A 12,178-nucleotide genomic window follows, 5' to 3' on the forward strand; every position below is an offset into this window, starting at 1 on the left:
GAGGTTGGATCCACCCTTTTTAGGCTCATCAGCATTGTACCGAGGCTTCGGATTATGCAAATGATGATTTTTGGCTTCATAGTGCGCTGTTACGAAGTTTGCCACCTCCTCTGTGATGAATGCCTCAGCCATCGATGCTTCAATTCTACGTTTATTTTTACATTTTTCTCGAAGCGTCTTCTGCGTCCTCTCAGTTGGGTAGCACCAACGATTTTGCACGGGCCCCCCCCCCAATCTTGCCTCGGTCGGGAGATGCAAAATCAAATGCTGCATTGGATTAAAGAAGCCCGGTGGAAAGATCTTCTCTAACTTGCAGATCAACTCCGGCGCCAACTCTTCCATTTCTTCTAGCACACCAGGCGATAGTTCTTTCGCACAAAGAACACGGAAGAAATAGCTGAGTTCTGCCAGTACTAGCCATTCATCCTCAGGGATGAAGCCACGCAACATCACCGGCATTACCCGCTCAATCCATATGTGCCAATCATGACTCTTGAGACCAAATATCTTCAGTTTATCAAGATTCGCTCCCCTCTTTAGATTCGCTGCATACCCATCGGGGAACATCAACTGCTGTTGCACCCACAAGAGAATTTCCCTCATAGCTGGCCTTCCAAGATTGAACCATGCCTTTGGCTTCGTCCAGTTCTCCTTTCCTTTCGGTTCTTTCATGTTTTGTAACGGCCTATCACATAGCGCCTCCAAATCGACTCTAGCCTTAGAATTATCCTTTGACTTCCCATCTATGCCGAACAATGTACCAAAAAGTGCCTCGGCGATATTCTCCTCAGTGTGCATCACGTCGATGTTGTGTGGGCAAAGGAGGTCTTTGATGTAAGGCAGATCCCATAAGCATGTTTTGTGAGTCCACGCGTGCTTAGTATGATACCCCTTGAAGTACCCTGGACGTTGTGGATCTGGCTCGAGAGCGTTTAACTGATCCAGGGTCTGTTGGCCTGTCAATGCAGGTGGTGCAGAGTTTTTGACAACTCTACCCCTGATGAAGTTCTTCTTGTCTTTCCTGAACTTATGGCGAGGATCCAGGAACTGTCTATGCATGTCGAAGCAAGAAAACTTGCGACCGGCCTGAAGCCAACGAAACTCAAGAGCTCCCTTGCATGTGGGGCACGGGAACCTTCCATGCACACACCAGCCAACGAATAGCGCATACGCCGGCAAGTCATGTGTCGAGTACATGTACCAGACACGCATTATGAAGTTCCGTTTGCTAAAGGCGTTGTATGCCTTGAACCCATTATCCCAGGCTTCTTGCAATTCGTCCTTAAGCGGCTGCATGTACACACTCATATTTTTGCCCGGATAGTTGGGTCCTGGAATTATCAACGTCAGGAAAATGTTCTTTCTTTGCATAATCTGTCCGGGGGGGGGGGGGAGATTGAGTGGAAAGACAAATACGGGCCAACAACTGTATTAGGCTGCCGTCATACCAAACACACTGAACCCATCCGTGCTGATGCCGACTCGAGGATGCCTCAGATCTGCCGCTTTGTCAGCATTTAATTCATCAAACTTTTTCCATGCAACACCATCCGATGTGTGTACCATCATCAGATTCCCATCTGCATCTAGTTCGGTTCTTTTGCCTGTTTTGTGCCATGTCATCTGTCTGGCCGTCTCTTCGACCATGAAAAGACGTTGAAGTCTTGGTACGATTGCCATATACCGAAGAACACTAACGGGGATTTTGGTCTGTGTCTTCTCACCCATACCGTTGTCTACCACAATATACCTGGAAGACTTGCAAATGGGACAATAGTTCAAGTCCGCATAGTCAAGCCTAAATAAGGCACATCCTTTCTCACAGGCATGTATCTTCTCATAGGGTATCTTCAGTGCACGGAGGATTTTGTCCGACTGGTACAGGTTTGCAGGCATTACATGGCCTTTGGGTAGAAAGCGTCCAAATACTGTCATAATTGCGTCATAGCATTCTCTGCCCAAGTTGAACTGAGCCTTCAGAGCCATTACTTGTGAGATGGCATCCAACTGACAAAGCTTAGTGTGCTCGTGGAGCGGACGTTTCGAAGACTCCAACATTTCATTGAAGGCCTTTGCAGATTCCTCCATCTCCTCGTCCGAATCCCGAGCATCATCATAGCCTTGCACCATGTTTTCCATCCCGGTACCATGCTCGTCGGTGCGACGACGGTCCACCTCAGCTCGGTCACGTTGGGCAGACTCACCATGAAATGTCCACACCGTATAATCGGGCGTAAAACCACTCTTCTGCAGGTGTTTGCCCATTTCAGCCTCTGTCTTCTTTTCCCAATTGCCGCACCAGAAACAGGGGCACCAGGTTTTCTTTTGGCCATTTGCAAATGCGGCTTGCACAAACCCCTTAGTTTTTGTGAACCATTCAGCGCTCCATTTGTTCTGACCAGTGTGACCGGTATACATCCAAGCACGGTCACTCATCTTGACTTTCAGAGCTACTGGACACACAACAATTATATATGTAATTCACCATGTATATATTCATCAGTTGATCTACTTTGTCAATTTTATTACGTCCATGCAACCTACACTCTAATAGGTAATGATAGGTCCTAATACCACCCGTGTATGTGTAGATTGGGTTTATTTTCCCATGCTATGCTCCGGATCCAACGCAAAATTTCGGCAGCACCTCCCCGCTGTTCTCCTAATACACGTCTCTGCAATAAACAGAGAGGATGTGTACCCGGAGAACAACAGGGGAGGCACTGACGAAATATATGCGTCGGATCCGGAGCAAAGCATATGGGAAAACAAACCCAATCTACACATACTCGGGCTGTCCATGGATAGCGTTGGACAATTCGAAAGAATCAAGGTTATAAATATGCAAATGCATGCATATTTATAACTATGACGCTTTCGAATGGGAGACACATATTGGTTACGCATACTGATGATTCAAGACACATACATAGCTAGCTATCAAGTTTCATCGGAATAGATCAAATAATTAATGGGGGAGGAGGACTTGTCATTTGTGCTCACCCACGAAAGAAGGGGCAGAGCTCGTCAAACGCACGGCGAGGTCGTCGAACACCAAACCTCGCAGCGATGAAACAACTGCACATTTAAAACTACACGATCAACACAATTATATATGATGTTTTTCATAACAAAATCGAAAAATATATGACCTAACTAATAATTCACAAATATATGACCCCGTCGGCCTCTGGAAGGCCAAAGAACACCTTTTCGGGAGGTGTCGGTGGTCGGGGTGTCCTGTCGGTGTCGGGGTGTCGTGTCGGGGTCGGGGTGCTGTTTCGGGGTCGGGGGGTCGGGGTGTCGTGTCGATGTCGGGGTAGTGCCGTGTCGGTGTCGGGGTGTTGTTTCGGGGTCGGGGTGTGGTGTCGGGGTCAGGGTGTCTGGTCAGGCTCGGGGTCGGGGTGTCGGGTCAGGCTCGGGGGGTCGGGGTGTCGGGGTCGGGGTCGGGGTGTCGGGTCAGGCTTGGGGGGTCTGGGTGTCGGGGTCGGGGTCGGGGTGTCGGGGTCGGGGTCGGGGTCGGGGTGTCGGGGTCGGGGTGTCGGGGTCGGGGTCGGGGTCTCGGGGTCGAGGTGTCGTGTCGGGGTGCCGGGTCGGGGTCTGGGTACCGTGTCGGGTCGGGGTCGGGGTGTCGGGGTCAGGGTCGGGGTGTCGTGTCAGGCTTGGGGGGTCGGGGTGTCGGGGTCGGGGTGTCGGGGTCGGTGTCGGGGTCGGGGTCGAAGTCGGGGTGTCGGGGTCGGGGTCCCGGGGTCGGGGTCGGGGTCTCGGGGTCGGGGTGTCGTGTTGGGGTGCCGGGTCGGGGTCAGGGTACCGTGTCGGGTCGGGTTTTTTTTTCCTTTTCTTCTTCTTCCTCTTTTTCCTTTTCTTCCTTTTTTCCTTCTTCTTCTTCTTCTTCTTCTTCTTCTTCTTCTTCTTCTTCTTCCTCCTCCTCCTCCTCTTCTTCTTCCTCTTCTTCTTCTTCTTCTTCTTCTTCTTCTTCTTCTTCTTCTTCTTCTTCTTCTTCTTCTTCTTTTTTCATGACTAAACGTAAACCTAAAACTAAACTAAACCTAAAACTAAAAGTAATCTAAACTAAACTAAATATAAAACTAAACTAAATCTAAAGCAAAACTAAAAGTAATCTAAACTAAAAAAATAGAAAAAACAAAAAAGGAGAAGAGGGGCTCTCACCTTCGGGACAGGGAGGTGCAGCGAGGTGCGGTGGCAGGGTGGGGCGGCGGGGTGGGGCGGTGCTCGACGGCGGCGAGGCTCGGCGGCGGCGGTGCAGGCGGTGGGCGGAGGGGGAGCAGGGTGGTGCGGGCGACGGGGCGGCGCCGGTCGGGGGGGTCGGGGGCGGGGCGGGTGCGGGGGCGGCGCCGGGCGGCGGGGCAGGGGTGGCGGCGGGGGCGGTGCCGGGCGGTGGGGGCGGCGGTGGGTGGGGATCTGGTGGGCGTCGGGGAGGGAAGAGGGAGAGTAGAGAGAGTAACGGGCGGGGGGCGGGGGGCCGTTAGTTACGCTGCCCTTTGCCATCCGCGGCTCTTTGCCGTCCGCATTTATCCCTCTTTGCCGTCTGCTAGCAGACGGCAAAGAGGTGGGGCGTTATGTTTTTTCTAAATGGGCTGGCGGTGGGGGCCACCTCCCTCTTTGCCGTCTGCTAGCCGACGGCAAAGAACTGGCTGATGGCAAACTTGGTCTTTGCCATCAGCCAGTTCTTTGCCGTCTGCTTTTTGGAAGCTGATGGCAAAGAGCTTCTTTGCCGTCCGCTAGCGGACGGCAAAGAATTGGCAGATGGCAAAGTAGCTGATTCCAGTAGTGTAGATGCAACTCAGGTTAAACTTCATGCCGCAGCTACCGTGGCCAACTTGCTACGATCGTTCGTAATAAATCAAAACAAAGATATAATACTCTTTACTTACAACTTCAGGTGAGTGTTACTGTCTTGTGCGTATCTGGTTTCCCTTATATATTAGTCAAGGTTATAGTAATGTAATTCATGAGTTATGCATGTGTGTGCAGTTTTCACTATATTCTCCTAGAGATTAAGCTTGAGCAGGGAGTAGTAACCGTCTTGGACTCTAAATGAAAAGATCCCAAGGAGTATGCGGACATGACTGAAATCCTCAAGAAGTAAGTTAAATCGATCATTATCCACCATATCAGCAACTTTGTTCATTTCCTGATATCAAGTAATTGTTTTCTTTGTCCGGCAGGGTTTGGAGAAAATTCACCAAAACAGTTCCGGGACTGCCGAAGGAGCTGGAATTTAGACACCCGAAAGTAAGTACTATAGTAGCATGTTCCGCGCATCTCCTAGTGATTCAAGCGCTAGTTTCATCAATACCAGTTAACATTCTTGCTTATCAGTTTGATTGACCTGTATTTCTTGTAAAGTGGTTGTGGCAGGAACAAGGGAATGATTTCTGTGGATACTACATCTGCGAGTCCATCCGCCACACGACCTGTGAGCGGGGCGGGTACTCTAACGAACAATATGAAGTACGTAAATAACAACATTCACAATTTTATTTTATTACCATCATTTGTGTTGAGTTTCATTCATTTATATATATATGTATTGACCTCCTTCTTCAAATTAGATGTTTCGGAAGCGGGATGAATTCCTAGCACCAGCTCGCATGCGAGCAATTCAAGAGGAATTGGCGGCATTCTTTCTTGACCACGTGATCCCTGAAGACGGAGAATTCTATGTGGACCCTGAGTCCGTATGATTATATTTGTAAGAGATAATTATTGTATATATGTAGCCGGTAGTGTCAGATAGATATACGAGAACTTGTTGTTCGACCAATCTCTCTCGGAGAAGGAGAGGTGGTCGATATCACTTCTCTCTATTTCCTTCGTTTGCTTACTAGCTAGCTAGCGTGTCTAGTCCTCTCTATATACATATGTATAGTACGTAGCGTCGACCAAGCACGGACATAACAGAGGACACTTCTCTCTATTAATTATAACTAGCTAACACAATATATGAAACACCTAAATTAACCCCCCAAAACCCCCAACCCCCCCCCCCCCCCCCGTTTCAAAAAAAACAAAAACCCCAGCCAGAGAAGTGCTGACGCGTGGATGCCTATTGGTCCCAGTTGGTGCCACCAACCGGGACCAAAGGGTCTCCTGACTGGGCTCTGCGCACTGCCCACGTGGAGGGCCTTTAGTCCCGGTTCTGGATTGAACCGGGACAAAAGGGGGGAGGTATTAGTACCGACACTTTAGTCCCGGTTCCGGAAGCGGGACTAAAGGCCCTTACGAACCGGGACTATAGGCCCTTTTTCTACCAGTGACATGGTGCGCCATTAGTATATAGTAATGGCGCACCACATGTCTGGTGCGCCATTAGTGTCAATTCCATCTATAGCCCTTTTCCTAGTAGTGGGTGGAGTACCTATGGAGGCTCAAGGGCAACACCTAGCTCGACATGTGATGAAATATGAGTTTCTATTTGTTGAACTAGATACTTTGTATTGAACTATTTGATTTCTATTGATTTTCTGTGATAAACTGTGTGATAAAAAAATTCTTTTGTTGAATTTGCGCTGAACCAGGGCAAATATGGGCCGATTTGCATCGATATTGGGCCTATTTTTCGCCGAAAGTGGTTCCAAAAGCGGGCACATTTGCGTCAAAAATGGGCGGATATCGGTGCCGGGGGTGACCTGGGAGCGACAGCTGGAAACCTAATCGCCCCCAGCGCCGATTTTAGCACCGGCTCGGCCCCAAGCGGCGATTTTTAAGCCTCCTAGATGGGCCAACGGCTGGAGATGCTCTAATATACCGAGTTGATTTGGACCAGCTAGTTTTTTTTGTTAACATTTGGACCAGCTAGAGTTGTAAATACAGATTGGGCATGTGCGAATTTATTGAAGTAAGTATAAACATGAAAATTTGCCATTTAGAAAGAGTGTAGCTTCTTACCGTTCACGTGTAATATAACGACTTGTGTCTCTTGCGTGCGGATGAATTAACATTGCCAACACCTCCAGAGAACATAGGGCAATGGTGTTAGAAATCTTAAGCTTCTCCATTACAGGAGGGTGCCAACAAGATCGACTTGGTGCAGAATCATACTAATCTATCCGCGGGCAGACACATTAAGCAGTAAAGTCAGAGAAAATATGCAATGAAACTGAAACAGAGCAAATACAATGGCCGATGCTACGCGTCACCGGGCTGATCTCTGCGTTGTTAGATTTTTAGACCAGAATCATACACACAATAGCTGGACTAATCACTCAACTAGGCCACGGTGGAGGAGATGAACACACAGAGACGAACGCGAGAGATTTTGCGACGCCTTAACAGCGTCTTTTCTGGACTTCTTTCCTTTATTCAGAAGACAGAGCTATCCCCAACAGACAACCCGATAAGATCGCCCACGATCCTTCTATCACGCGCCATCCCACGCAATCAGATCGTGGCCAACCACTAAACTCACTGATCCGCTAATCTTTCCGCAACGTAAACACAGTACGTTTCTGGCACTACAAGAGAAAAAACGACTTGGCCTGAAACTACTACTTTCTGAACCAAGTGTACAATTTTATTATTCAGAGCTAGCTCACTGACGGAAACTGAAAAATACTTGCAGAACGGGACTTGACTTCAACATTCACCTCCTCAAGTCTTGTTGCTGCTTTATCACTAGCACAATTGCACCCCAACTCGCTCGCGCATCTCCACAAATTTCTGTTTGGCGAGAGGCTTTGTAAGAATGTCTGCGAGCTGGTTGTTTGTCCTCACAAGCTCAACTGAAACAAGCCCTTTTTCCACACAGTCACGGATGAAATGAAAACGCACATCTATGTGTTTACTCCTCTCATGGTGAACTGGGTTTTTGCACAACTGTACTGCTGACTGATTGTCAATTTTTAGTGATACTGGTTCCACCTCCTTCTTCATCAAATCAGCAAGTAATCTCCCCAGCCACACTCCCTGACATGCGGCCGTTGCACCAGCAATATACTCTGCCTCGCATGAGGAAATAGCCACAACCTTCTGCTTCTGAGACAACCAAGTAATCAAGTTTGAACCCAGATAGAACACAGCTCTAGTGGTGCTTTTTCTATCATCCACATCCCCAGCATGGTCACTGTTAGAGTAGCCACGCAGCTGCAGTCCCATTTCACTGAACTTATAAACAACTCCATAATCCAGAGTACCTTTAACATACCTCAAGATCTGTTTGACAGCAGCCATATGCTCTGTTGTGGGTGACTCCATCAATCGACTCACAATGCCAACTGCGTAAGCTATGTCAGGGCGAGAGTGGACTAGGTAGCGCAAGCTACCAACAATGCTACGATACATCCTCGCATCAACAGGAGGATTCTTACTATGCTTGCTCAATTTCTGCCTTGGCTCCATGGGAACTTTGGTTGAATAACAATCTGCCATACCACACTTCTCCAGAATCTGAGCTGCATAAGAGGACTGGCTAATGGTGATAGCAGATTGAGTTTGTTTTACCTCAATCCCAAGATAATAGCTTAGCAGGCCCAAATCACTCATGCAGAATTTCCTTTTCATCTGCTCTTTGATCTCAGCAATCTCCTTGCTGCTGCCTCCTGTAATTATGAGGTCATCAACATACACCCCAACCAGCAGAGTTGAGTTCCCACTGAATTTCTTATAGACAACATGTTCTAATGGGCATTTTTCAAACCCCATTGAGACTAGTGTCTGATCAAGTTTTGAGTTCCAAGCACGCGGTGCTAGTCGCAGCCCATAGAGAGCCTTGCTCAACTTTAGCACCTTATCCTCATCACCTTTCTTCCCATACCCAGGTGGCTGGGTGACATACACGTCCTCGGACAGATCACCGTTTAAAAATGCAGACTTGACATCCATGTGGTGAAGCTCCCACTTCTCTTGCGCTCCTAGTGCTATCAGCAAACGCACTGTCTCGAGTCTTGCAACTGGTGCAAAAACTTCTTCAAAATCAATCCCTGGACGTTGCACATATCCCTTCGCTACTAGGCGTGCTTTGTACTTGACAACCCTTCCAGCTGAATCCTTCTTCAGTTTATAAACCCACTTGAGGCCTATAGGTTTTTGTCCAGGTGGAAGTGTGGTGAGCTGCCAAGTCTTGTTACTCCTGATCGACTCAAGCTCCTCTTCCATAGCACACCACCACTTGTGCTGTTTGCTGGCCTGTCTATGATCAGAAGGTTCCTCTGACCCCATGAGACAAAGTTCTGAACTTGCCTCTACTTCTATTGTTTCCTCGAACAGATCATCAAGCAGCCTATATCTTCTCTGCCCCTCAGTTGGAGTCGAAAGCGATGCATCAGTCGGTGGCGACACAAAGTTGGGTGACCAAGGTGAACGAGTGCTCTCACTTGATGTTGGTGTGCCCGGAGTAGCAGGTGTGCCAATGGTGGAGTCGGTGCTCTCACTTGATGTTGATGTGCCCGAAGTAGCAGGTGTGCCAATGGTGGATTCAGGCTTCGCACCTCCTGTTCCTGGTGTCCTAATTGCTTCAGGTTCAGAAACAGGGACAGTGTATTGTACTGAAAATGTGCACATAGATGTTAAATTTTCCATGGTTTCTGAATCCCACTTCCACTGCTCATCTTCTGCAAATACAACATCTCGAGATACACACAACTTCTTCTTCTCCGGATCATACATCCGGTAGGCCTTGGACTTTGGTTCATATCCTATGAAAACCATGGCAGAGCTCCGATCAGCCAGCTTGGGGAGGTGACCAGCCACCTTTTTCACATAACCGACACACCCAAAGGTTCTTAGGTGTTCAACACTTGGTTTCTTCCCATACATTGCTTCGTACGGAGTCATCCCAATTAGACTTTTGGTCGGCGCTCGATTCAAAAGGTAAATAGCAGCCACTACTGCTTCTCCCCAAAATGCTCCAGGCAACCCCTTACTTTTCATCATGCTTCTCGCCATGTTGATCACTATCTGGTTCCTGCGCTCGACCACGCCATTTTGTTGTGGCGAATACGGCGCGGTGAGGTAGTGAGTGATGCCAAGCTCTTCACAGTAAACCTCAAATTCTTTCGAAGTAAACTCACCACCTCTATCTGTTCTGAATGCTCTGAGCTTCACATCTTTCTTGAGCTCTACTGCAGCCTTTACTTTCTTCAGAGCAGCAAATGCCTCATCTTTGCTTCGGATCAGCTCCACCCACATAAAACGTGAGTTGTCGTCGACCAACAAGAGAAAGTATTGTTTTCCTGTAAATGTTGGTTTCGAGACTGGACCACAGAGATCACCATGCATCAGCTCTAACGGCTGCTCTGCTCGGTAGCTAGCTGCAGCAGGGAAGGGTGCACGCCGTTGCTTTCCTAGCATGCAACCGTCACAAACTCTGTCAACCTGATCCACATAAGGCATTCCTTGCACCATTCCTTTCAACGAGAGGGACCTCAATGCATGGAAATTAATATGGCCGTAGCGGGCATGCCATAACCAGGACTCATCCTTGGTTTTTGTCAAGAGGCATTCAGGATGTGCAAGATTGATATTTAGAATATACAGTCGATTGTGCGACCTCTTCACTCTGGCCAGTAGCTTACGCTGTCTATCAAGTACTGTCATCACTCCAAACTCAATTTCAGTCTTGCAACCAATCTCATCTAGCTGCCCTACACTGATTATATTGCTCTTTAGCCTTGGAATGAAGTATACCTCTGTCAACAGCTTGTGCTCTCTAGTCTGACCATGAAATAGGACTGACCCACGGCCGCAGATGTCCACAGTTGACCCATCACCAAATTTTACTGTTCCCTTCACGGCACTGTCAAGCTCAGTAAATCTCCCCACATCGCCTGTCATGTGGTTACTAGCACCAGTGTCGAGGTACCATGACATGTTCTGTGTGCCTGTCAACTTCGGCACAATCCTATCCTCATGTAGCATGACGTACTCAGCCGGGGTCTGCACAGATTCAGATTCAGTGAGCTCACACGCAACAGACAATAGAAGACCCGGTTCATCATCACCTTCTTTTTCAGCAAGATTTGCCTTTTCCTTCTTGGGCTCAGGGCAATCTTACTGGAAGTGTCCCATATCATTACAGTCGAAGCACCTTACTTTGCTTATGTCAAACTTTCGGTGCTTCTTGACCTTTTCTTTGTCTTTTCCTTTGCCGCTGGACTGAACATGCTCACCGCGCGCCTTTTCATGCCCAGCACCCTTTTTGCCGCTTGAGCTAGACCCGCCACCACTGTCGATCATCTCCATGCCTTTCATCAGTGTCTCCAGCGCACGTGTCACGAGCATCAGCTGCTCGTCCTTGCCGTCACGGCTCTGCCGCCGCCCATGTTGGTTCTCCTCAAATGCCGTGAGCCGCCCGACGGCCTCCTGCACCGTCATGGTCGTGAGGTCGCCCTACTGCTCGATGGTGTTGACAATGTCGGCAAACCTATCTGGGACGGCGCTGAACAACCTCTCCACCACGGCTTCCTCGCCGAGGGTGACACCGAGGGAGCGGATTTCGCTCACCAACGTGGTGAGCTTCCTGGCAAACTCCGGGATCGTCTCCCCATCGCCCATGTCGAGGCGATCAAATTGCCTCTTGAGCTGGCGCGCACGTGCCTTCTTCACGCGGTCCTCGCCCACGCGCGCGCACCGAATCAGCTCCCACGCCTCCTGTGCGGTGTCGCAGTCAGCAACCTGCATCATAACATGATCTGGAATTGATTGAGACAGAGCAGCGAACGCCCCCTTGTTGGTGGCCTGATCAAACTCGCCGGAGCCCTCGTTTGCCGACCAGACGCGCAGCGCCTTCATCAACCCCTTCATCTTCACAGCCCACAAGGAGTAGTTCGTGTCCGTCAGCATTGGATACTGAATGGACACATTCGTGGCTCTCGACGGGGTAGCGAGCACCACAGCGCCGCCGTCCGCGTCGCTCGCGCCGGCCTTCCTGGCCGCTGGCGGTGTGTACTTTCCACCGCTCCCGCTCTTGTTCCCATCGCCTTTCGATGGAGAGGTGTGTCGGTGTACTAGAGTAGGGGTACCCTAGTATCCCGAACTTGTGCACGGGCAGTCGCAGCATCCCACGGCAAGGCTTGCCGGGTGACCGCCAAGGTCCTCCGTGGTTCCTTTGGAGCCATTCAAGGACAAAGTATCCAAGCCAAGGAGACAAGACCCCGGCAAGAGGAGCTTGCCAGGAAGGCCAGCCAAGGCATCTCAAGGAACTTGCCGCGACGCACCA

The 12,178-nt window shown here is 49.3% G+C and overlaps 2 protein-coding genes across 2 annotated transcripts in view; both read right to left on the reverse strand.

The window, feature by feature from the left end:
* Positions 1–4,509, reverse strand: part of LOC147978399 (uncharacterized) — a 46,757-nt gene extending 42,248 nt beyond the window's left edge. Inside the window, exon 1 of the mRNA XM_087514737.1 lies at positions 4,171–4,509. Within this exon, the coding sequence (XP_087370863.1) occupies positions 4,171–4,509 (339 nt within the window). The remainder of the gene's footprint in view (positions 1–4,170) is intronic.
* A 6,840-nt stretch (positions 4,510–11,349) lies between these two features.
* LOC147978400 (uncharacterized) lies at positions 11,350–11,802 on the reverse strand. The gene has a single exon (XM_087514738.1). It carries the CDS (start codon positions 11,800–11,802, stop codon positions 11,350–11,352), a length of 453 nt encoding a protein of 150 aa, XP_087370864.1.
* Positions 11,803–12,178: the final 376 nt, after the last annotated feature.

The sequence above is a fragment of the Triticum urartu genome, chromosome 3A (genome assembly GCF_056163025.1).
Source record: "Triticum urartu cultivar PI428250 chromosome 3A, HENAU_Tu73, whole genome shotgun sequence".
In the NCBI taxonomy this organism is placed as follows: Eukaryota; Viridiplantae; Streptophyta; class Magnoliopsida; order Poales; family Poaceae; genus Triticum; species Triticum urartu.

Coding starts and splice junctions, on each gene's coding strand:
- LOC147978400 (XM_087514738.1), bottom strand. CDS start 11,802: ATGCTGACGGACACGAACTACTCCTTGTGGGCTGTGAAGATGAAGGGG.